The sequence below is a fragment of the Lynx canadensis genome, chromosome B3 (genome assembly GCF_007474595.2).
Source record: "Lynx canadensis isolate LIC74 chromosome B3, mLynCan4.pri.v2, whole genome shotgun sequence".
NCBI lineage: Eukaryota > Metazoa > Chordata > Mammalia > Carnivora > Felidae > Lynx > Lynx canadensis.
The window spans coordinates 27,095,187-27,120,966 of record NC_044308.2 but is presented as its reverse complement, the minus strand read 5'-3'; the positions used below and the strand labels follow the sequence as shown (position 1 = coordinate 27,120,966).

General features: G+C 38.2%; 1 protein-coding gene across 1 annotated transcript in view; it reads left to right on the top strand.

The window, feature by feature from the left end:
* Positions 1 to 25,780, top strand: part of OCA2 (OCA2 melanosomal transmembrane protein) — a 408,608-nt gene that overhangs the window by 145,383 nt on the left and 237,445 nt on the right. Inside the window, exon 14 of the mRNA XM_030317586.1 lies at positions 7,122 to 7,254. Coding sequence (XP_030173446.1) covers positions 7,122 to 7,254 — 133 coding nt within the window. The remainder of the gene's footprint in view (positions 1 to 7,121; positions 7,255 to 25,780) is intronic.

Genomic DNA, 25,780 nt, shown 5'->3' with positions numbered 1-25,780 from the left:
AATGTTAAAAATAAAATAATCTGTCCCTCACATTTTCAATTGTGGTGGATGAATTCACTGATGGAGAACTTAAACATTTTTTAAAGGGTCATGAAATGAAGGTCTTTAGGAATTTTTGGAAAGCTCTTATAAATATTAACATATAATTTCTTTGTATGCTAAAGTAAAAAAGTATTAGAGAGTGAAAACAGTATTTTATACATCTTAAAGAGTTTGAAATTATATAGGTTTCATTTATCATTCTTTGGTCATTAGAATTTTCTCAGTAGCTCTTCTGTGAAGTGTCAGCAAAAATGTTTCCAAATTGGTGTCATTTATTTTAGATGATATGTTTATGTGTGTGTCTATGAAGTGTGCCAGTATATTTGTGTGTGTTTGTGCTGTCTTCTATAAAAATATTTAAGCCTTTGAGCATAGTTCTAAGGTATTGAGATCCAGGGTATGACTTAGGTGCTTTGTCTAAACTTTAATTCTCCCTAGTTACCCTGGGAAACCAACTGGCAACACTTCACCAGGCTTCCTGTGTGAACTGAGCAGTATGCCCAGTATCATGTTATCCCAGAACACATCAGAAGGTGGCAGAGCCTTGTGATCTGTTCTAGGGGCACCTATCACCCAAGATAGGCATCATACACCTTGAAGAGAAGTATTTTTAATTTTTTAAAAACATTTATTCATTTTTGAGAGAGACAGAGCATGAGTGGGGGAAGGGCAAAGAGAGAGGGAGACACAGAATCTGAAGCAGGCTCCAGGCTCTGAGCTGTCATCATACACCCTGATGCAGGCCTTGAACTCATGGACCATGAGATCATGCCCTGAGCTGAAATTGATCACTCAACCACCCAGGTGCCCCTGAACAGAACTATTTTTAGAGAAAGATACTGTTTTATTTTTATTTTGCAGTAATACATTTATTGTAGAAAATGTATACCATACACACAAGTTTTAAAAATTGTCATAATCTCACCATTCAGAGATAAATCCTCTTAATGATTTGGTGCATCTAGTTTCCCAGAATGTTTGTATGTAGATACACATGGATGAAAAAAGATACACAGCTTCTGCTCTGCCAAGATAGAGTAACAGGGATTTACCCTGAAGCTTGAGATATCCAAAAAGAAAATTAATGAAAATTCAAAAAACAAAACCCCAAGCAAAGCAAAACCAGATAATGGTAATCAAGATACAGGGCATCAGACAAAAAAATTACAGTGTTTTTTGAGAATTGGGAAGCAAATGAGGTGAACCCTATCATTGCCCCAGTTCACTGCCTTGAGAGAGTTTCCAGGATGCAGTACAGAGAGGGAAAAACCCATGTGGAGCTCATCAGACTGCCCCAGTTCAGGAGACAGAACTGAGAGTCTGGAAAGACCAAGGTTAAGATGTCTTTTTTGGTGAATTCTCCAAATACTTAAGGAAGAGATAATGCTATAATACCAATTCTACATAAAGCTTCACAGTAAATTAAAGAGGAGAGAATACTTTCCAACTCATTCTACGAGACCCTGACACCTAAAGTGGACAAAACCAATATAAGAAAAGTATTAACAAATGTTTTATGAACATAGATTTTTGATTTTTAATTTTTAAACATAATTTTTAAAAAATTATCATATCCAATTTAATAATATGTAAAATGGATAATATATCATAACCAAGTAGAATTTATCCTAGGAATGGAAGATTGGTATGATATTTGAAAAACCAATCAGTGTAATTTACTAACAAACTAAATGATAAAGTTCATATAAAAACTAAAATAATAACAAACTAAGTAATAAAGTTCATCTATTGAGATGCAGAAAAATATTTGGCAAAATCCAACATCCATTACTGCTTAAAAATCTCTCAATAGACTTTTGGTGGAGTCTATCGGATTTTCCATGTATAATATCATGTCATCTGCAAAAAGCGAAAGCTTGACTTCATCTTTGCCAATTTTGATGCCTTTGATTTTCTTTTGTTGTCTGATTGCTGATGCTAGAACTTCCAGCAACGTGGATGGAACTGGAGAGTGTAATGCTAAGTGAAATAAGCCATACAGAGAAAGACAGATACCATATGGTTTCACTCTTATGTGGATCCTGAGAAACTTAACAGGAACCCATGGGGGAGGGGAAGAAAAAAAAAAAAAAGAGGTTAGAGTGGGAGAGAGCCAAAGCATAAGAGACTGTTAAAAACTGAGAACAAACTGAGGGTTGATGGGGGGTGGGAGGGAGGGGAGGGTGGGTGATGGGTATTGAGGAGGGCACCTTTTGGGATGAGCACTGGGTGTTGTATGGAAACCAATTTGTCAATAAATTTCATAAAAAAAAAATTAGACAACAGTGAAAAAAAAAAGTTCAAATAGAAAACTATAGTAAAATAGGTATAGAAATAGTTCAAGTAAGAGCATGGCTACTCCATTTCATTAGATTGTTTTTAGAACTTGGCTTTCAGTTTCTTTTATTTGTCTCTCCTTTTTTCTTCTTCTTATGACAACATATTAATGAATTAATGCAACAGCTTAGCTGTCCCTGGCGAGCATCACATTAGTATTAATGTAAAATCCTGAGCATGATGTCTTTCTTGGCACAAACTGAGTTAACTCTGCATCATTTTAAGCCTTCCTTTAGAGTCCTAAATCTGAATGCTCTGAGCTAAACAGTAGAATGTGACCCTAGATGGGCTCTGAGTCCTGGGCCTCTACCAAGTCATATAGAAGGCTGAAGGGACAGTCTGTTATACTAGTTCCACATTCCTCCATGACATGCTGGCATACTGTTATAAATATCCAGAGTTTAAATATGACAGTAAGTGAGAAATGTCAGGTTTTCATAAAAATTCACAGAGGGCCGTGGAGGTGAGCACCCTCTCTGCATTGAGGCTGAGCCTAGGCTTCTCACACAGCTTTGTGCCCAAGTGACATCCTCTGGGGAAATGGCTTTAGGGCTATCCTTGTTTTATGGAAGATGGAGTTCCTTGTCTTCTACTTAATGACTTTCCTTGAATTTTTGGGTTAAACTGTCTATCATAGGAAAGGTGAATGTTCTCTTGTAGATAACCAAGTGTGGTTTTAATTTATTTTATAGTAGCTCAGAGATAAAAGAATACTTATTTGTATAGAGACACAAATGAACTTATTGCTCCAGGGATAGTGTCTTCAGCAGAGATTAATTTATTAAACCTCATTATCAATGATAGCACAGCCACACATTTGTGTGCACATTTATTCTGCATTATTTGGTTGTTTATGAACTGAACTAGGAAGAAAAAAGATTATAAAATAAAAATTAATTTTGAAATTAATTTTTAAAATATTAATGAAGAAAGTTAATACTCCATATGTAATTCAGAGGAGTTATAAAAAACAGTACTGGACTTTGGAACAGTAAAAGAAGTCACATCAGAAAATTCTTCCACATTCCCTGAGGATTAGGAAGAAGTTACAGGGAGTTATGAAGAAAGTTCTTCCAACATACCCTTCTACACCCTGTTCACTCCTCCCAGATCTCTTAGGATGGTTCTTTGTGGGATTTCCAGTACTGAACAGGTAGGTGGGGAAGACTTCCAGGGTCCTTCTACACTGTAGTAGGACTTTCAATAATGCCTTGTTCCTTCATCTCCCAGTGGACTAACAGGGATGTAATCCTTTGCTGGTTACATTTACTCCTTTATGCTTGTTCTAGGGAGACTTATCAGTGTTGAACACAGCTGTTTAACTATCTTTTAAATAACAGTTGAAAAATCTGTTTAGGGGAGCCATGTCCTCTGTGCTCCTGAATGACATCTCATAGGTCAGAGGAAGGCTTTCTCCATGGTGTCCCAGAGAAGTGTACACTGGGACATTCCTCAGGGCTTTCACACCATGCAATATGCATGCTGGGGTGTTCTTTTGCTGCTCTTCCACCACCATTTTCTTCAACTCCATCAGCTGACAACTTTGATGCTGCCATTCTCTGCTGTTTCCTGCTCTGCCTTTCCTATCACTTCCTCTTAGTTTCCTTTGTGGGTTTTCTGATTCCACATGGCTCTCCAATATCTGTGGGCCTTGGAGTTCTGCCTTTTTTAATTTTTTTTTTTTTTTTACAATCTTTCCTCTTGGGTCAACATTCTGTAGTAGACCTCATACCCTCTATGGTCTGCTTTGTCTTCTGTGTGTTGGGATGACCCATTTCTATGCCTTTTCCAGAGGTTTCTACCTTCCTCAGATCCATGTATATCATGACCTCTGCTCCACATACTCCATGTATTCTCATATTAAGGATGTACCACACCAGATCCCTCCTGTCATCACACCCACTCTATAGAGCTGGGGTCTTCTACTTATTGAGTATCCAGATATGATTCAATCTTAAAATTACACCATGATATTTATGAAAACATACAGCAAATTCAGCTAAGCCATTCTCCAACCCAATTGACTGTTTTGACTTTGTTCCAGAGTTAGCCTGAAAGCATGACCCCTAGAAAATTATATTGGTGGGCCAAGAGTTACTCTGCCAGATGATACATATAGCCCCTTTGAATATATATAGTTTATGAAGCCGTGGATGTTCTAATATGATTCTGAGGGGGATCCTTTTTTCATAGTTTTACATGCCTCAAATTTTGACCACTTCCACTGTCAAATGAGGACTTTGTGGAATATTATTAAGAACATAGCTAAGTAGATCCCAAACCAAAACAGTATAAAACAAGACTAAAGGGGACAAAATAAAACCAGCACCTTGCAAGACAGGGCTGCATTTAAGCATTGTATTGATGGAAGTGTAATAGTGGGTGGTTTTGTTACTAAGAACATTAAGGAGAAGAGTGTAGGAAATTACAGAGGCACATAAAGCAGCAGGTAGGCCCAGATACACGCACCTAATAAGCTTAGTGAAAATATTTGCATCCCGTGATATATTTCATCTGCCTGTATTATTCTTAAATTTTTCAGCTGCGATTTTCCCACTCTGCATTGTTCTTACTTGATAAATCCACCCATTACAACTCTGGTAGCAACCAAATACTTCCACTCAAAGTTGTATTGTTTTGTTGTGAAGGCCTCCTAGGACCCCCTTAGTCTTTTTCTTTCTTTAATCCACCCCTCACTTTTTTTTTCAATTTCCCCATAGTTTCTAACATGACAAAAAATTTATAGTTAATATGTTAAAAAAAAAAGGACCCAGAATTACTCAGGATACAAATACCTCTGCCTTAGTAGTCACCTTCCTTCAAAAAATATTAATTATATTCTATGACTGTGTTGGTATAAAGACAAATATATTCATATATTATTTTAGGCCATTTTCTTTGACTCAAAAGTTCTTCTTTTGCTTTTTTCCCAGTTTTTATTTAAATTCCAGTTTGCTAACATACAGTGTAATATTAGTTTCGGGAGTAGAATTTAGTGATTCATCACTTAGAAACAACACCCAGTGCTCATCACAATGAGTGCCCTCATCAATACCCATCGTCCATTTAACCCATCTCCCTGCCCACCTCCCCTCCAGCAACCCTTTTTGCTTTTAATTTTAGAAGACATTAAAAGATTTTGAGGTGTCCCTGAAAGTTTTGTGGACTTTTTTTAAACTAGATGTTTGGGGCATGAGTTCTATAGATGAACACCAAGTCCAAGGTAATATCCTTATTGAAGAACTACCAGAAAAGTGGTGAAATCTTATATGGCCATTAAAAACATTCTTTGAGTCCCACCTCTTTGTAGGTTTCTTGCTGTCTATGTATGAATGAATTCATACAGCTCCGTCTATCGTTCATAATGCTGTTTTCCCGGGTAACCACTGAACGTGCAGATAACTAACTGTAAGAGATTAAGAACTTCAGATTATTGTACAACTGTCAAGCCTAAACTCTGACACAACCTTATCAATAATGGCTTCTAGTTATAATATATCTTTAGTAAATTTAGAAGTGGTTTTAGATCTTTTCTAGAAGTGAAAAGGACAAATACATTTTAATAAGCAACAATATAGTAAATATTTCTCCTCCTAATGTAGACCTTTTGAAGGTGGTCTTTCTGACCCCTGTCTTGGGCACTGTCTCTCAAGGTCCTCACTTACATTCTCTGGGACTTGCCCCTCTAGCCCCCTGAGTGTACCCCCCCACCCCGAGGTGGAGAGACTTGCCCACATTCTGTGTGAGCACATATATCTGCCACATTACTGTGGTCCTTCCTGCCCTGGAGTAGCCCCCCATACCTGCGCTTTGTCACCAGGCTTCTAACCTCTTTGTGGCACCAGTGGTCCATAGACACTGCAGATAAAACCTAGAGTTCTCACCAGTGAGAAGTTGGTTCTTATGGACAACTTCATGGGGACAACAACTTTATCTGTCATTCTGGGGGCTCAGGGATCACCTTCACCATACCGTTGAGGTATAAGCACTGAGTAAAAGAAAGACAAAACCAGCCAATGATGCTGCTGACTTGTTCCTTGACAGATTAACCAAGTGGAGATTTTATCCCCAAAGAGAGATATCCTCAGCAGCTGACCATGGCAGATAGTTCTGCAGACAGGCAAAGGAAGTGTGAAGAGATGGAGAAGTTATTTCCTGGACCCCTTGTGGACAGTAGGGACACTCTGAACCACCTCAGTCCTGATGGCCACTGGTCTCCCTGTAGAGGGCTGTGCTCTCCAGCCAAGGATGCTCTTTCACATAGCAGGGATTTAAATGAAGTATTAAAAAAAACAAGTTTATCTTGAAATGGGCAAATATTGCCACATAGTTTTATGTTTTGCCCCTGTCAGTCTTTATTTGTCCTGGGAGAATGTGTCAGTCCTGTGTGGTGAAGGTAGACACAGTTAAGATTAAGAGTGTCTGTGATAGCCTGTTTTTGTTTTCTCCTAAGGTTGATTGTTTTTCGGGTTTGAATTGGTTTATCAGTATGAAAGAAACAAACCTTAAGCATTTTCAATATTGTAAAGAAGAGTACCTGTTCTTCCTTGGGTGTTGTGCTGGACTTTGTGGCCCTTGTGCTAACATCCACCATACTGATGTGCCTACCCCTGCTGGGTCTTGGTGTTATGCCCTCCCTGGATCCCTCATGTGGGGGGTGATCCCTGAAGAGGGAGCTGTGCTATCTGTTATTTCAGGGGAAAGTCGTATCTGTCATTTCATTTCCTCTTTTCTATTTCTAGGGCCTGGACTTCGCAGGATTTACTGCACACATGTTCGTTGGGATTTGCCTCATTCTACTGTTCTCCTTTCCACTCCTCAGACTCCTTTTCTGGAACAAAAAGCTTTATAACAGGGAGCCCAGTGAGATTGTTGGTGAGTATGAACACCTCCTCATACAGCCTTAGAGTTTACTATTATAATATTATCTTTTTCCAGAAGAAATTGCCACAGAAAGGCAGGAGTTTTCTTACATACTGAGATATGTTCCCTTCTGCCTCCTGGTATGCACTGTGCTTTCAGGGGCTTTAAATCCATGGACCTCTTTAGTTTTCTGTAGAGTGAAATGTGGGAAGTAATGGCTTCTGTTTCCAGTTTGCATGCCATGACATCATTAGACCACGTGTATACAATATAAGTAGCATAGTATAGAGACTTTAGTGTTCAAATATTTCATACTTTGTGATTAAATGTGATTACAGGGGCGCCTGGGTGGCTCAGTCGGTTAAGCGTCCGACTTCAGCTCAGGTCATGATCTCGCGGTCCGTGAGTTCGAGCCCCGCATCGGGCTCTGGGCTGATGGCTCAGAGCCTGGAGCCTGCTTCCGATTCTGTGTCTCCCTCTCTCTCTGCCCCTCCCCCGTTCATGCTCTGTCTCTCTCTGCCTCAAAAATAAATAAACGTTAAAAAAATTAAAAAAAAATGTGATTACAAAAGTGACAACATAATCCAACACAGAGGACGATGTACCATGTCAGTCAAGAATGTATCGGCGAGGCACCAGGCAGCAGGAAGAGGGCTCATGACCATCTTATGGCTTTGCATTTTTCTTACCTAAAATTTTGGTAAATGTTTTATTGAGAACATTACTGATGAGGATATGTTAGAAGCAAGAGATTATTTGGGAAATAGCCATCCTCTCCTCAGCCAGACCAATATAGGACATTGTGCAGGTTGCCTGGGCAGCAGAGCACATCTGGGTGACAGGAGTACATTAACAAAGGTGCATTTCTTTCTCTGTAGTTTCAGATGGTGTGGTGTCCTCACAGAGCTCATAGATTGTATATTTACCTCTATCATCCTGTTATTACTCTGTCCTTGTGTTGTACAGGACTTCAGGTTTTATCTTTAGTAAGATAACAAAATACCATTTTTGTATGAATAGGTAAGGATCTATAGGTTTTGTTACCAGCCCTCCTGCTCATCAGATGTGACTGTACTTGGCAGATTTGCCTTTCTTTCATTCATGACTTTTGTATTCAGAATTTGACAATTTTTGTTCTAGTTTGGAAAACATTATCTTATATACCCTCTCAAGAGTCATCCATATAAAACAAGCTTGTTCTTAGTAAAATGTAGTCATCCACCTCTTCCAGAGAAATGGAATGATACACAGAAATGTCTATTTTAGGAAATGCTTATTGACCAAATGCACAAAACATTGGAGTGTCCTTGTGGATGTAGAAATGGTACTTTAAACATGACCAAGCAGTAAGAAATTCTGGGTGGACCCTCCACCTAACCCCAACTGAAGATGATGTAAGTGCAGGACAAGTGGGAACATTTCCTGTGCTTCAGATGCTCATGGGGCACTAGGATTGGCATAGGCCCTACCCAACAGGACCTGAACTATAGGGGGTGAGCCTAGGATGGGGGACTGGAGATAAGGGGGGTGCAAACACAGGTGTTGGGGGCTAAATAGAACTGCCCTTTTTATGTAATCCTTTTTTTTTAATTTTAATTTTATTTTTAAAAATTTGCATCCAAATTAGCGTATAGTGCAATGATTTCAGGAGTAGATTCCTTAGTGCCCCTTACCCATTTACCTTACCCATTTAGTCCGTCCTGCCTCCTACAACCCCTCCAGTAACCCTCAGTTTGTTCTCTATATTTAAGAGTCTCTTCTGTTTTGTCCCCTCCCTGTTTTTTTTTTTTTTTTTTTTCAACGTTTATTTTATTTTTGGGACAGAGAGAGACAGAGCATGAACGGGGGAGGGGCAGAGAGAGAGGGAGACACAGAATGGGAAACAGGCTCCAGGCTCTGAGCCATCAGCCCAGAGCCCGACGCGGGGCTCGAACTCACGGACCGGGAGATCGTGACCTGGCTGAAGTCGGACGCTTAACCGACTGCGCCACCCAGGCGCCCCTCCCCTCCCTGTTTTTATATTATTTTTGTTTCCCTTCCCTTATGTTCATCTATTTTGTCTCTTAAAGTCCTCATATGAGTGAAATCATCTGATATTTGTCTTTCTTTTATGAATTTCTCTTAGCATAATACCCTCCAGTTCCATCCACATAGCTGCAAATGGCAAGATTTCATTCCTTTTGATTACTGAGTAATACTCCATTGTGTATATATACCACATCTTATTTATCCATTTATCCATCAATGGACATTTGGGCTCTTTCCATACTTTGGCTGTTGTCGATAGTGCTGCTATAAATATTGGGGTGCATGTGTCCCTTTGAAACAGCACACCTGTATCCCTTGAAAAAATACCTAGTAGTGCAATTGCAGTGTCGTAGGGTAGTTCAAGTTTTAGGTTTTTGAGGAACCTGCATACTGTTTTCCAGAGTGGCTGCACCAGCTTGCATTCCCACCAGCAATGCGGAAGAGATCCTCTTTCTCCACATCCTTGCCAACATCTGTTGTTGCCCGAGTTGTTAATGTTAGCCATTCTGACAGGTGTCAGGTGGTATCTCATTGTGGTTTTGATTTGTATTTCCCTGATGAGGAGTGATGTTGAACATTTTTTTCATGTGTCGGTTGGCCATCCGAATGTCTTCTTTGGAGAAGTGACTATTCATGTATTTTGCCCATTTCTTCGCAGGGTTCTTTGGTTTTTGGGTGTTGAGTTTGATAAGTTGTTTATAGATTTTGGATACTAACCCTTTATCTGATATGTCGTTTGCAAATATCTTCTCCCATTCTGTAGGTTGCCTTTTAGTTTTGCTGATTGTTTCCTTCGCTGTGCAGATTTTTATTTTGGTGAGGTCCCAGTAGTTCATTTTTGCTTTTGTTTCCCTTGCCTCTGGAGATGTGTTGAATAAGAACTTGCTGCAGCCAAGATCAAAGAGGTTTTTGCCTGCTTTCTCCTCAAGGGTTTTGATGGCTTCCTGTATTACATTTAGGTTTTTCATCCATTTTGAGTTTATTTTTGTGTATGGTGTAAGAAATGGTCCAGGTTCATTCTTCTGTATGTCACTGTCCAGTTTTCCCAGCACCACTTGCAGAAGAGACTGTCTTTATTCCACTGGATATTCTTTCCTGCTTTGTCAAAGATCAGTTGGCCATACGTTTGTGGGTCCATTTCTGGGTTCTCTAATTTGTTCCATTGATCTGAGTGTTCTTGTGCCAGTACCATACTGTCTTGATGATTAGAGCTTTGTAGTGTAGTTTGAATTCTGGGATTGTGATGCCTCCTGCTTTGGTTTTCTTTTTCAAGATTGCTTTGGCTATTTGGGGTCTTTTCTGCTTCCTTAGAAATTTTAGGATTATTTGTTCTATCTCTTTAAAGAATGCTTGTGTTATTTTGATAGGGATTGCATTGAACATGTAGATTTCTTGGCTACTTTGCCATTTTAACAATATTTGTCCTTCGTATCCAGGAGCATGGAATCTTTTTCCATTCTTTGTGTCTTCTCCAATTTCTTTCATAAGCTTTCTATAGTTTTCAGTATATAGATTTTTCACCTCTTTGGTTAGATTTATTCCTAGGTATTTTATGGGTTTTGGTGCAATGGTAAATGGCATCGATTCCTTGATTTCTCTTTCTGTTGCTTCATTGTCGGTGAATAGGAATGCAACTGATTTCTGTGCATTGATTTTATATCCTGCAACTTTGTTGAATTCATGAATCAGTTCTAGCAGTTTTTTGGTGGAATCTTTTGGGTTTTCCATATAAAGTATCATGTCTTCTGCGAAGAGTGAAAGTTTGACCTCCTCCTGGCTGATTTGTATGCCTTTTATTTCTTTGTGTTGTCTAATTGCAGAGGCTAAGACTTCCAGTACTATGTTGAATAACCGTGGAGAGAGTGGACATCCCTGTCTTGTTCCTGACCTTAGGGGGAAACTCTCAGTTTTTCCCTATGGAGGATGACATTAGCGTTGAGTCATTTGTATGTGGCTTTTATGATCTTCTATCGATACTTTCTTGAGGGTTTTTAATCAAGAAAGGATGGTGTATTTTGTCAAATGCTTTTTCTGCATCTATTGAGAGGATCATATGTTTCTTGTCCTTTCTTTTATTGATGTGATGAATCACATTAATTTTTTTTGTGGATATTGAACCAGCCCTGCATCCCAGGTATAAATCCCACTTGGTCGTGGTGAATAATTTTTTGAAGGTTGGCTAGTATGTTGTAGAGGATTTTTGCATGCATATTCATTGGGGAAATTGGTCTATAATTCTATTTAGTCGGGTCTCTGTCTGGTTTTAGAATCAGGGTAATGCTGGCTTCATAGAAAGAGTTTGGAAGTTTTCCTTCCATTTCTATTTTTTGGAACAGCTTCAGGAGAATAAGTGTTAACTCTTCCTTAAATGTTTGGTAGAATTCCCCTGGAAAGCCATCTGGCCATGAACTCTTGTTTTTTGGGAGATTTTTGATTACTAATTTGACTTCCTTACTGGTTATGTGTCTGTACAAATTTTCTATTTCTTCCTGTTTCAGTTTTGGTAGTGTATATGTTTCTAGGAATTTGTCCATTTCTTCCAGATTGTCCATTTTGTTGGCATATAATTGCTCTAATATTATCTTTTTCTTGTTTTTAATTTCTTCTGTGTTGGTTGTGATCTCTCCTCTTTCATTCTTGATTTTATTTATTTAGGTCCTTTCCTTTTTCTTTTTGATCAAACTGGCTAGTGGTTTATCAATTTTTTTATTCTCTCAAAGAACCAGTGTTTGGTCATTGATCTGTCCTACTGTTTGTTTTGTTTCCATAGCATTAATTTCTGCTCTAATCTTTATTATTTCCTGTCTTCTGCTGATCTTGGGTTTTATTTGCTGTTCTTTTTCCAGCTCTTTAAGGCATAAGGTTACGTTGTGTATCTGAGATCTTTCTTCCTTCTTTAGGAAGGCCTGGATTACTATATACTTTCCTCTTATGACCGTCTTTGCTGCGTCCCAGAGGTTTTGGGTTGTGGTGTTATCATTTTCTTTGGCTCCCATATGCTTTTTAATTTCCTCTTTAACTTCTTGGTTAGCCCATTCATTCTTTAGTAGGATGTTGTTTCGTCTCCAAGTATTTGTTACCATTCCAAATTTTTTCTTGTGGTTGGTTTCAAGTTTCATAGCACTGTGGTCTGAACATATGCACGGTATGATCTCGATCTTTTTGTACTTGCTGAGGGCTGATTTGTGTCCCAGTGTGTGATCTTTCTGGAGAACATTCCATGTGCACTAGAGAAGAATGTATATTCTGCTGCTTTAGGATGAAATGTTCTAAATATATCTGTTAAGTTCATCTGGTCCAGGGTGTCATTCAAAGCCATTGTTTCCTTGTTGATTTTTTGATTAGATGATCCGTTGCTGTGAGTGGTGTGTTGAAGTCTCCTACTATTATGGTGTTACTGTCGATGAGTTTCTTTATGTTTGTGATTAATTGATTTATATATTTGGGTACTCCCACATTTGTCACATAAATGTTTACAATTGTTAGGTCTTCTTGGTGGATAGACCTCTTAATTATGATATAATGCCCTTCTGCATCTCTTGATACAGTCTTTATTTTAAAGTCTAGACTTTGTGATGTAAGTATGGCTACTCTGTCTTTCTTTTGTTGGCCATTAGCATGATAGATGGTTCTCCATCCCTGTACTTTCAATCTGAAGGTGTCTCTAGGCCTAAAGTGTCTCTTGTAAACAGCATATAGATGGATCCTGTTTTCTTTTCCATTCTGTTACCCTATGTCTTTTGATTGGAGCATTGAGTCCATTGCTGTTTAGAGTGAGTACTGAAAGATACGAATTTATTGCCATTATGTTGCTTGTACAGTTGGAGTTTCTGGCGATGTTCCCTGGTCCTTTCTAAGTTTTGTTGCTTTTGGTATTTATTTATGTATGTGTGTATGTATGTATGTATATATGTATGTATTTTTTCATCTTTTCTTCCCTCAGAGAGTCCCCCTTAAAATTTCTTGCAGGGTTGGTTTAGTGGTCCCAAAATCCTTTAATTTTGTTTTGTCTGGGAAACTTTTTATCTCTCCTTCTATTTTGAACGACAGCCTTGCTGCATAAAGAATTCTTGGCTGCATATTTTTCTGATTCAGCACATTGAATATATCCTGCCACTCCTTTCTGGCCTGCCAAGTTTCTGTGGATAGGTCTGCTTGCAAACCTGATTTGTGTTCCCTTGTAGGTTAGGGACTTTTTTCCCCCTTGCTGCTTTTATGATTCTCTCCTTGCCTGAGTATTTTGTGAATTTGAGTAGGATATGCCTTGTTGGTTTTTGTTTGTTTTTGGTCGGTTTTTGTTGAATGTAATGGGAGTCCTCTGTGCTTCCTGGATTTTGATGTCTGTTTCTTTCCCCAGGCTAGGAAAGTTTTCTGCTATGATTTGCTCACATAACCCTTCTACCCTATTTATGTCTCTTCCTCTTCTGGGACCCCTATGATTCTGGTATTGTTCCTTTTTAATGAGTCACTGATTTCTCTAATTCTTTTTTTCAATTTTTTAAATATTTATTTTTGAGAGAGAGAAACAGAGTGTGAGTGGGGGAGGAGCAGAGAGAGATGGAGACGGAGAATCCAAAGCAGGGTCCAGGCTCTGCACTGTCAGCACAGAGCCTGACACGTGGCTTGAACCCACAAACAGTGAGATCATGACCTGTGCTGAAGTCAAATGGTTAGCCAGTTGAGCCACCCAGGTGCCCCAGATTTCTCTAATTCTTAAATCATGCTCTTTTGCGATAATCTCCCTCTTTTTTTCCTGCTTCATTATTCTCCATAAGTTTTTCCTCTATATTGCTGATTCTCTGTTCTGCCTTATCCATCCTTGCCATCATGGCATCCATCTGTGATTGCAGCTCAGTTGTAGCATTTTTTATTTCATCCTGACTAGTTTTTACTTCTTTCATCTCTGCATACAGGGATTCTAATCTATTTTCGAGTCCAGCTAGCCTTCTTATTATCGTGATTCTAAATTCTGGTTCTGACATCTTGCTTATATCTGTGTTGGTTAATTCCCTGTCATTTCTTCCTGCTCTTTCTTTTGGTGTGAATTCTTTCGTTTCATCATTTTTAAGGGAGAAAAGGAATTAATGAGGTAGAAAAAATTAAAATAAAAATATTAAAATAAAAAATATTAAAATTAACAAAATAAACACACACACACAAAAATCGAATAAATGATGCTAGATGATAGGTGTGTTTTGTTCTGGATGTTGAAAGTGGCTTGATAGATTAGAGAAAAAAAGGGGGAAAAAGAAAAAAAAGGAAATTGTTTGAAAATTTGAAAAAATGAATACACTGAAGTAGACTAAATTGAAATGATGGGAGTAAAACAGAATATGAAAAAAATTTACACAAAAATAAATAGTAAAAAAATAAAGAAAAGTATTTTTAATAGAAATTGAAAATAAAAATGAATTTTTTCTCTTTCTGCTGAATTGTGTGGTTCAGCTTGTGTAGATTGTTGTGTTAATCCTCTGATCAGTTTTATAGGTGTGCAAAATGGTTTAGCCTTGGTCTGGCTGTATTTCATGGACGTGAGACACACAAAAAACTTCCATGCTGTTCTGCCATGTTGGCTCCAAGGACTGTATTTTCTTGATAGCATTGATAATGCCTCATCTCTTGTGGTCTACAGAGCAAGGTATGTGCCTTTATTAAGAAAAAAGAATCTCAGATCCTTCTGTCCTCTTACAGCTTTATAATGGAGAGGACAACTACACATGATCCCATTCCTTTCCTGTTTTGAAAAAAATTAATCAAAATTGGCTTTTAAAAAAGGATATTTCTGGCACTAGGATACCTTGATCAACTTTTGCCATTGACCAATGTATTGTTTTTCTAGGACTGATGTAACAAAGTACCATAGACGAGTGGCTTAAACAACAGATGATTTATTTCCACAGATGCTAAGATGATTTAGTAAGCTAAAGGATGGCTTATTTCCTCACAGTTCTGGAGGCTGGAAGTCCAAAATCAATGTGCCTATAAGGTTGGTTGGTTCTGAGTAAGGATGTGTTCCAGGCCTCTCCCCTTGGCTTTTAGATGGCCAGATTCATGTTCCTGTGGCATTCTCCCTGTGTGTGTCTATATCCATATTTCCCCATTAATAAGGATACCAGTCATCTTAGGTTTGTGGCCACACTAATGACCTCACCTTAATTAATTACACCTGCAATAACACCATTTTCAAATAAGGTCACATTCTAAGGTATTGGGGATTAACACTTCAACACATGGGTTTTGGGGGAAACACAGTTCAATGTATAATGACCAGTTAGAGATGTTTAGAATGTTTTATCATCAACTAGTATATGTAAAATGAGATAATTTGATATTAATTTTAGTTTTCTGATGGAAAGGATTGCACCAAGAGAGAGCTAAGGAAACTGTGATCCCAATGGATGAGTGTGTGGGCACAGCTGTACCTCAATGGAGAGTCAGACAGTTATCTTATTCAGTTATGCTAGATTTCTCCCAACCATCCTGATGATCAGAATGACCTGATAACAATTGTTATATATTTAGATTACCAGGCCCACCCCCAGGAATTCAGTGCTGTTAGTAAGCTCTTCTGGAGAAAACTATCTTGACATGAACTTAGGATACATGGATTTAGAAGTATAGGAAACAGATCTGTATAATCAACTCTTCCACTCTTCCTGAGTAAGGGGTTAAGAAAAGCTTTGAGGGAAGGGGTGGGGATAATTGGGATCTGCGTGATGCTAAAGCCCCATGTCAATGCCATGACAATATGTAAATCAGCACAGAGTGAGATATGCAGTGTCAGGACAAATGCTCTGGGCCACCATGGGGCATAGGGCTCTCCAATTTTAGAATGCTTATTTTTTGAGTTTATTTATTTATTTTTGAGAGTTGGGAGGGACAGAGAGAGAGGAGAGAGAGAATCCCAAGCAGGGTATCAGTGCAGAGCCCAATGCAGGGCTTCATCTCATGAACTGTGAGACCATGACCTGAGATAAAACCAACAGTTGGACGCTTAACTGACTGAGACACCAAGGTACCCTTAGAATGCTTGTTATTACTACAGATTCCCAAGCCCTATTGTAGAGATTTGGGTTCAGCAGGTCTGTGATGGCATTCAGAGCATTTGTCAGAACAGGCTTGGTTATGCTGAAGTAAAGAAGTAACTCCAAAATCTAAGTGAATTGCAAAGCCCTGTCCCCACCCCCCCCACCCCGCTCCCTTTCACTTCATTACTACTGAAGGCTGGTAGTACCCTGCTTGTCATCAGTTCTCAGAGCCCTGAGCTTTTGGTCATCAAAGTAGAACCACTTGTTCCACCCCTTTATTGACTGACACAGGATGCCTCTGTTCATATTTTGTCATCCTGATTGTCACCAGGCCCCACCAGTCACAGGGGCCAGGATGTATCAGTCTGACAAGAACCCAGATTGGAAAACAACATGACTTACTTGGTAAAATGCACAAATAGCCAGCACAATGTGCCCTCCTGTTCACCAGATATCAGCTCAAATGGCTTCTTGTTAATATTTTGTATAGAATTTTTGTGTCTGTGTACATTACGGAAATTGATGTACAGTTTACTTTCTTGTAATGTCTTTTTTTTTTTTTTTGCTGTACTCATAGGATGAGTACAGAAGTATACACTCCTCTTCAACTTTTTTGGAGGAGATGATATAGAATTGCTAACACTGTTCCCTTAAATGTTTGGCAGGGTATTTACAGGCCTGGATTTGTGTGTGTTGGGGGTTTAGCTAAACATTCAAATTCCTGATTAGATACAAAGCTGGCTATTACAGTTATCTATTTAGTGATTTATCACTTACATATAACAACCAGGGCTCATCACAACAAGTGCCCTCCTTAATACCTATCACCCATTAAGCCCATTGCCCATAACCCTCAGTTTGTTCTCTATAGTTAAGAGTCTCTTATGGTTTTCTTCCCTCTTTCTTCCTTTCTTTTTTCCCTTCCCATATGTTCATCTGTTTTGTTTCTTAAATTCCACATATCAGTGAAATCATATGGTATTTGTCTTTCTGACTGACTTATTTTGTTTAGCATAATACATTTGCAAATGACAAGATTTCATATATATATATATATACACATAGTATATAGTATATACACATGTATATATGTAGTATATAGTATATACATGTATATATACATGTATAATATATACATACATATAATATACACATAATATTATATATAATATTTCATTTTGATGGCTGAATAATATTCTATTGGTATATATACACATATATAATATTACATATATACTTAATATATATAATATATAAATATATAAAATATTACATATATAATCATTCTTTTTGATGGCTGAGTAATATTCTATTGTGTATATATACACATATATAATATTACACATTTATAATATATACGTATATACAATACACATATATAATATTCTATTGTGTATACACAATATATATACCACATCTTTAAAAAAAATTTTTTTAATGTTTATTTATATTTGAGAGAGATAGAGAAAGACAGAGGATGAGCAGGGGAGGGGAAGAGAGAGATAGAGACAGAATCCAAAGCAGGCTCCAGGCTCTGAGCTGTCAACACAGAGCCCAATGTGGGGCTTGAACTCACAAGATATGAGATCATGACCTAAGCCAAAGTTGGATGCTCAACTGACTGAGCCACCCAGGTGCCCCTATGTATAACACATCTTTATCCATTTATCCATTGATGGATATTTAGGCTCTTTCCATACTTTGGCTCTTGTTGATAATGCTGCTATAAACATCAGGGTGCATGTATTCCTTCGAATCATATTTTAGTATCCTTTGGGTAAATACCTAGTAGTTTAATTGCTGAGTGGTAGGGCAGTTCTATTTTTAACTTTTTGAAGAATGTCCATAGTGTTTTCTAGAACGGCTGCACCAGTTTGCATTCCCCACTGACAATGTAAGAGGGTTCCCCTTTCTCTGCATCCTTGCTAACATCTGTTATTTCCTGTGATGTTAATTTTAGCCATTCATACAGGTGTGAGGTGGTATTTCATCATGGTTTTGATTTGTATTTCCCTGATGATGAATTTTTTCATGTGTCTCTTAGTCATCTGGATGTCTTTGGAAAAATACCTGTTCATGTCTTTGACCCATTTATTAACTGAATTATTAATTTTTTGGGGTGTTGAATTTGATAAGTTCTTTATAGATTTTGGATACAAACCCTTTATCAGATATGTCATTTGCAATTATCTTCTCTCATTCCATAGGTTGTTTTAGTTGTGTTGATTGTTTCCTTTGCTGTGAAGAAGGTTATCTTAGTGAAGTCCCAATAGCTCATTTAAAAAAATTTGTAATGTTTATTTATTTTTGAGACTGAGAGACAGATTGTGAGCAGGTAAGGGGCAGAGACAGGGAGACACAGAATCTGAAACAGGCTCCAGGCTGAGCTGTCAGCACAGAGCCCAATGCAGGGCTCAAACTCACAAACCATGAGATCATGACCTGAGCAGAAGTTAACTGACTGAGCCACCCAGGTGTCCCAAAATGTTCATTTTTTATTTTGTTTTTCATGCCTCTGGAGATTGATCTAGTAAGAAGTTGCTCTGGCTGAGGTCAAAGACATTGCTGCATGTTTTCTCCTGTAGGAATGTGATGGTTCCCTATCTCACATTTAGGTCTTTCATCCATTTTGAATTTATTTTTGTGTATGGTGTAAGAAAGTGATTCAGGTTCATTATTCTGCATGTTTCTGTCCAGTTTTCCTGACACCATTTGTTGAAGAGACTGTTTTTCCATTGGATGCTCCTTCCTGCTTTGTCAAAGATGAATTGACCATATAGTTGTGGGTCCATTTCTGGGCTTTCTATTCTGTTCCTTTTTTTTTAAGGATTTTTTTTTTTAGAGATTATTTTGGCCATTCAGAGTCATTGTGGTTCCTTACAAATTTTAGGATTGTTTATTCTAGCTCTTTGAAAAACTGGTAGTATTTGGATAACGATTGCATTGGCTATGTAGATCGCTTTGGGTAATATAGACATTTTAACAATATTTGTTTTTCCAATCCATGAGCCTGGAATGTTTTTCCATTTCTTATATCCTCTTCAATTTCTTTCATAGGCGTTCTATATTTTTTGAGTATAGATCTTTTACCTCTTTGGTTAGATTTATTCCTAGGTATTTTTTTTTTTTTTGAGTGTGAAAGTGGATGAAGAGCAGAGGGAGAGGAAGAGAGAATCCTAAGCAGGCTCCATGTCTAGCACAGAGCCTGATGTGGGACTCAATCTCATTCCCATGAGAACATGACCTGAGCCAAAATCAAGTGTTGGATGCTTAACTGACTGAGCCACCCAGGCGCCACATTCCTAGGTATCTTATGGGTTTTGGTGCAATTGTAAATGGGGTAAATTCTTTTATTTCTCTTTCTACTGATTCATTGATGTATAGAAATGCAACAGATTTCTTTACATTGATTTTATATCCTGTGACCCTCCAGCATTTGTGTATCACCGTTTTTTGGTAGAGTCTTTTAGGTTTCCTGTGTAGAGTATTATATCAACTGCAAATAGTGAAAGTTTGAGTTCTTCCTTGCTAATTTGGATGCCTTTTATTTATTTTTGTTGTCTGATTGCTAAGGCTAGAACTTCCAGTACTGTGTTGAATAACAGTGGTGAGCGTGGACATCCCTGTCTTGTTCCTAACTGTAGAGGAAAAGCTCTCAGTTTTTCCCCATTAAGGATGATATTAATTGCAGGTCTTCAGTATATAGCTTTTATGATGTTAAGGTATGTTCCCTCTATCCCTACCGTGTTGAGGTTTTTTTTTTTTTTTCAAGAATGGATGCTGTATTTTGTCAAATGCTTTTTTTGCAACTACTGAGAGGATCATATGTTTCTTATCCTTTTCTGTATTAATGTGGTACATCACATTGATTAATTTACAAATATTAAACCATCCCTGAAGTCCAGGAATAAATCCCACTAGGTCATGGTGAATAATTATTTTAATATACTGTTGGATTTGATTTGCTAGAATCTTGTTGAGAATTTTTTCATGTGTGTTTATCAGGCATACTGGTCTGTAAATCTCGTTTTTAGTGGGGTCCTTGATTTTGGAGTCAAGGTAATTCTGGCCTTGTAGAATGGGTTTGGAAGTTTTCCCTCAATTTCTATTTTTGGAACAGTTTGAGAAGAATAGGTATAAACTCTTCTTTAAATGTCTGGTAGAATTCCCCTTGGAAGCTCTCTGGCCCTGGACTTTTGTTTGTTGGGAGATTTTTGATTACTGTTTCAATTACTTTGCTGGTTATGAGTCTGTTCAAATTTTCTATTTTTTTCTATTTTCTATTTCTATTTTCTATTTTTTTCTATTAGTAGTTTTTATGTTTCTAGAAATTTGTTCATTTCTTCCAGATTGCCCAGTTTGTAGGCATATATTTTTTTATAGTATTCTCTTATAATTGTTTGTATTTCTGTAGTGTTGGTTGTGATCTCTTCTCTCATTTGTGATTTTATCTATTTGGGTCCTCTCTCTTTCTTTTGGTAAGTATGGCTAGGAGTTTATCAATTTGTCAATTTTGTTGATTCTTTCAAAGAACCAGCTCTTAGTTTTGTTGATTTGTTCTACTGTTTTTTTTGTTTCTATATTGTTTACTTCTGCTTTAATCTTTATTATTTCCCTTCTTATGTTGACTTTAGACTTTATTTGCTGTTCCTTTTCTGTCTCCTATAGGTGTAAGGTTAGGTTGTGTATTTGAGACTTTTTTTGCTTCTTGAGGTTTGCTACATCCCAAAGGTTTTGGACTGTTGTGTTTTCATTTTCATTGGCTTCCATATATTTTTTTTACTTGCTCTTTAATTTCTTGGTTAACCCATTCATTTTTGGTAGAATGTTCTTTAACTTCCATGTATTTGAGGGCTTTCCAAATTTTTTCTTGTGGTTGACTTAAAGTTTTATAGTGTTGTGGTCAGAAAAGATGCTTGCTACATTCTCAATGTTTTTGTATTTGTTAAGGGCTGATTTGTGATCAAGTATGTAATATATTCTGGAGAATGTTCCATGTGCACTCGAGAAAGATGTGTATTCTGCTGCTTTAGGATGAAGTGTTCTGAATACATCTATGAAGTCCATCTAGTAGAGTGTGTCATTAAAAAGCCATTATTTCCTTGTTTATTTTCTGCTTAGATGATCTGTCCATTGCTATAAGTGGGGTGTTAAGTTCCCTACTATTATGTTATTATCAATGAATTTCTTTATGTTTGTTATTAACTGAATATATATTTGAGTGCTTTCAAATTGGGGGCATAAATATTTACAATTGTTAGATCTGCTTGATGGATGGACGCCTTAATTAGATATAATGCCCTCGCTGATCTGTGGTTACAGTCTTTATTTCAAAATCTAGATTGTCTGGGGTGCCGGGGTGGCTCAGTCAGTTTGGTGGTTGACTTTGGCTTAGGTCATGATCTCACAGCTCATGGATTTGAGCCCCGTGTTGGGCTCTGTGCTGACAGCTCAGAGCCTGGAGCCTACTTCAGATTCTGTGTCTCCCTCTCTCTCTGCCCTTCCCCCAATCACACTCTGTCTCTCTCTCTCTCAAAAATTAATAAACATTAACAAAAATTTTTTAATCTAGATTGTCTGATATAAGTATAGCTACTCTGGCTTTCTTTTAATGTCTATTAGCATGATAGATGATTCTCTATCCCCTCACTTTCAATCTGCAGGTGTCTTTAGGTCTAGAATGAGTCTCCTGTAAGCAGCATATACATGTGTCTTATTTTTTTTAACCCATTCTGATACACTATTTGTTTTTATTGGAACATTTAGTGCATTTACATTCACAGTAATATTGATAGAGAAGAATTTAGTGCCATTGTATTGCCTGTAAGATTGGTGTTTCTGGTGATTTTCTCTGTTCCTTTCTAGTCTTTGTTGCTTTTGGTCTTTCTTTCCCACTCAAAGAGTCCACTTTAATATTGTTTGCAGAGCGGGTTTGGTGGTCACAAACTCCTTTAGTTTTTTGTTTGTCTGGGGAACTTTGATCTTTCCTTCTATTCTGAATGACAGCCTTGCTGGATAAAGTATTTCTGGCTGCATATTTTTCCCATTCAGCATGTTGAATATATCCTGCCACTCTCTTCTGGCCTGCCAGGTTTCTGTGGACAGATATACTGCTAACCTGAATTTTCTTTCCTTGTAGGTGAGGGGTTTCTTTTTCCTTGCTGCTTTCCGGATTCTTTTCTTGTCTCTGTATTTTGCAAATTGTCCTATGATATATTTTGGCTTTGGCTGGCTTTTGTTTAATTTGATAGGAGTTCTCTGTGCCTCCAGGATTTAGATATCTAAGTCCTTCCCCAGATTAGGGAAGTTTTCAGCTATAAATTACTCAAGTAAACCTTCTGCCTCTTTTCTCTTTTTCTTCTGGGACTCCTATGATACGAATGTTATTATTCTTTCTAGAGTCATTGAGTTCTCTAAGTCTACATTCATGATCCAATACCTTTCTTTCCTTTTTTTTCCAGCTTCATTATTTTTCATATTTTTCTCTTCTATATCACTATTTCATTCTTTTGCATGATCCTTCCTTGTCATTATAGTCAGTTGGTTTTTCATTTCAGTTATAGCATTTTTAAAAATTTTAGCCTGAGTACTTTTTAGGTCTTTTATCTCTGTAATAAAGGATTGTTTAGTGTCTTCTATGCTTTTCTCAGGCCCAGCTAGTATCTTTGTGATTGTTGTTTTAAATTCTGGTTCAGGCATATTACTTATATCTGTTTTGATTAGATCCTTGGCTGCGACCTGTTCTTGTTCTTTCTTTTGCAGTGAATTCCTCTGTCTTGTCAGTTTTTCTAGGTCACTGTGTGTGTGTGTGTGTGTGTGTGTGTGTGTATGTTAGGAAAGCCTGTTATATTTTCTGCTCCTGAGAGTAATAGCTATTTTAAAAAGAGGTCTTATACCGTCCAAAGCCTGGTGCTTCAGGAAGTGTTTCAGAGTTTGCACTCTGCTGTTATGTTTAGGATGCTTTTCCCCTCCAGTCAGTTCTCTGAAGAGTTTCTTCTTGCTTGCAGCTGGTGGGGGGGTGCAGGGGTCTAGGCATGTTTGACTTTGTTAGGTGTGTGGTGTTTTAACTAGGTGTGCTTTTGTCTGCTTGTCAAAATAAACCTGATCCTATTTCCACTAGAGCTGAAACTTTGCAGCATTCTACAATCAGTAGACTTGGTGTGTGTGAGGGTTTTGTGTCGGTCTTCTAGGTGAAGGGCCTGCTGTGCTGGTTCACAGGCTGACTTGCCCTAGTAAAGATGCACCTGCAGGGTGTAGTGGGGTGGGGCTTGGTGTAAGCAGCTCCAGCCTCCACTGGGGGTACTGTGTTGCTCACTGAAGTCTGTTAGTGCTGACAGATTGGGGAAAATGGCTTTGCCCCACACTTTCATCCTGGAGCAGGGAATCTGCTCCCACTGTTCTAGAAGCCCTCACAGAAGAGCGAGCAGTCTCCCTTTTTGTGTCCTTGGCTTCCATTAGAGCCCTGCCTTCACCTTGTCTGTGCCCAAGCTGTCTGCCTGCCAGGTGGCACAGTACTCCTGTGTTTTATCTCAGGCATGTGGCTGTTTTTCAAAAGTCCAAATTTTAGGGAACTGGTGCATCATGGATCCATGCTGATCCTCTGGGGGAGGGTCTTGCCATGCTGCAGCTGGTTCTGGCTTGTCCCAGAAAAGCAGTTGCAGGATCGCACAGAGGCTCAGAATTTATGATAAAGTGCAGCAAAAAACAAGGCACCAAGGCTTGCTGCCCTCAGCAGATGTCTCTGTTCCTATGCTAATGAATGAGGCAGCATGTTGGCACCCTCCAACTCTTTTGTCCCCTGAGAGGCTGTGCCACCTCTCCCAAATGCACTCCAATAAGGGGAATTGTCTTTCCTAGTGTGACCCAGGGGATCCTCAGACCCCACTGTCTGCTCCTAGGCCTCTGCCTTCCTTTCCAACAGGAGAACTGCTATGCCTGCCAGGCTCCATCTGGCAGTGGCATGGACTTCTAAAACTTCACACTTTGAGCTCTGCTGATTGTAAAAACTTGTGATAATCAGCTGTTCCAGTTTTCCCAGGCAGTGGTTTTGGGGAAGTGTTTCTGTTGTGAAGTCCCCTGTGTGCTACTTTCTCTCTGTTTATCTGCCTCTATTCTGTCTCCAAGATCAAGGCTCCCTCCCCTTCAGAGCACCCATGATTCTTTTCTCCCCAGAATCATGTCTCTGCACCTACCACCTTCCACAATGTGGTTTCTTTTCTCACTCTAGTTCTACAGTTTATTCTCTCAGGATTCAGATTGATTTCTTGGGTGTTTGGAATGATTTGATATCTGTCTAGCTTTTTGAGGATAAGGCAAGCATAGGGTCGCCCTATTGAGCCACAATCTTAAATCCTCTCCTATCTCTGCTTTTCTCTGATGGGTCTGGTTAGAGTTTTATTAATTTTATTGATCTCAGGAACTAGGTTCTGATTATTTGGATTTTTCTCTAAATCTTTCTCTTTTAATGATTTATACTCTGATATTTATTATCTTCTTACTCTGAGATTATTTACTCTTCTTTTTCTAGTTTCTTAAAGTAGAGGTTGAAGTTATTAATTTTATATATATCTTCTTTTCTAATATAGGTGTTCAGTGCTCTAAATTTCCTTCCAGGTACTACTTTAGTGACCTCCTACCAATTTTTGTTTTTTGTTTTTTTTTTTTTTTTTTTTTATTGCTAATCACATTTTATTTTTTTTTCTTTGTATTTTATTTTTATTTATTTATTTATTTATTTATTATTTATTTATTTATTTTTTATATATATATATGAAATTTATTGACAAATTGGTTTCCATACAACACCCAGTGCTCATCCCAAAAGGTGCCCTCCTCAATACCCATCACCCACCCTCCCCTCCCTCCCACCCCCCATCAACCCTCAGTTTGTTCTCAGTTTTTAACAGTCTCTTATGCTTTGGCTCTCTCCCACTCTAACCTCTTTTTTTTTTTTCCTTCCGCTCCCCCATGGGTTCCTGTTAAGTTTCTCAGGATCCACATAAGAGTGAAACCATATGGTATCTGTCTTTCTCTGTATGGCTTATTTCACTTAGCATTACACTCTCCAGTTCCATCCACGTTGCTACAAAAGGCCATATTTCATTTTTTCTCATTGCCACGTAGTATTCCATTGTGTATATAAACCACAATTTCTTTATCCATTCACCAGTTGATGGACATTTAGGCTCTTTCCATAATTTGGCTATTGTTGAGAGTGCTGCTATGAACATTGGGGTACAAGTGCCCCTATGCATCAGTACTCCTGTATCCCTTGGGTAAATTCCTAGCAGTGCTATTGCTGGGTCATAGGGTAGGTATATTTTTAATTTTCTGAGGAACCTCCACACTGCTTTCCAGAGCGGCTGCACCAATTTGCATTCCCACCAACAGTGCAAGAGGGTTCCCATTTCTCCACATCCTCTCCAGCATCTATAGTCTCCTGATTTGTTCATTTTAGCCACTCTGACTGGCGTGAGGTGGTA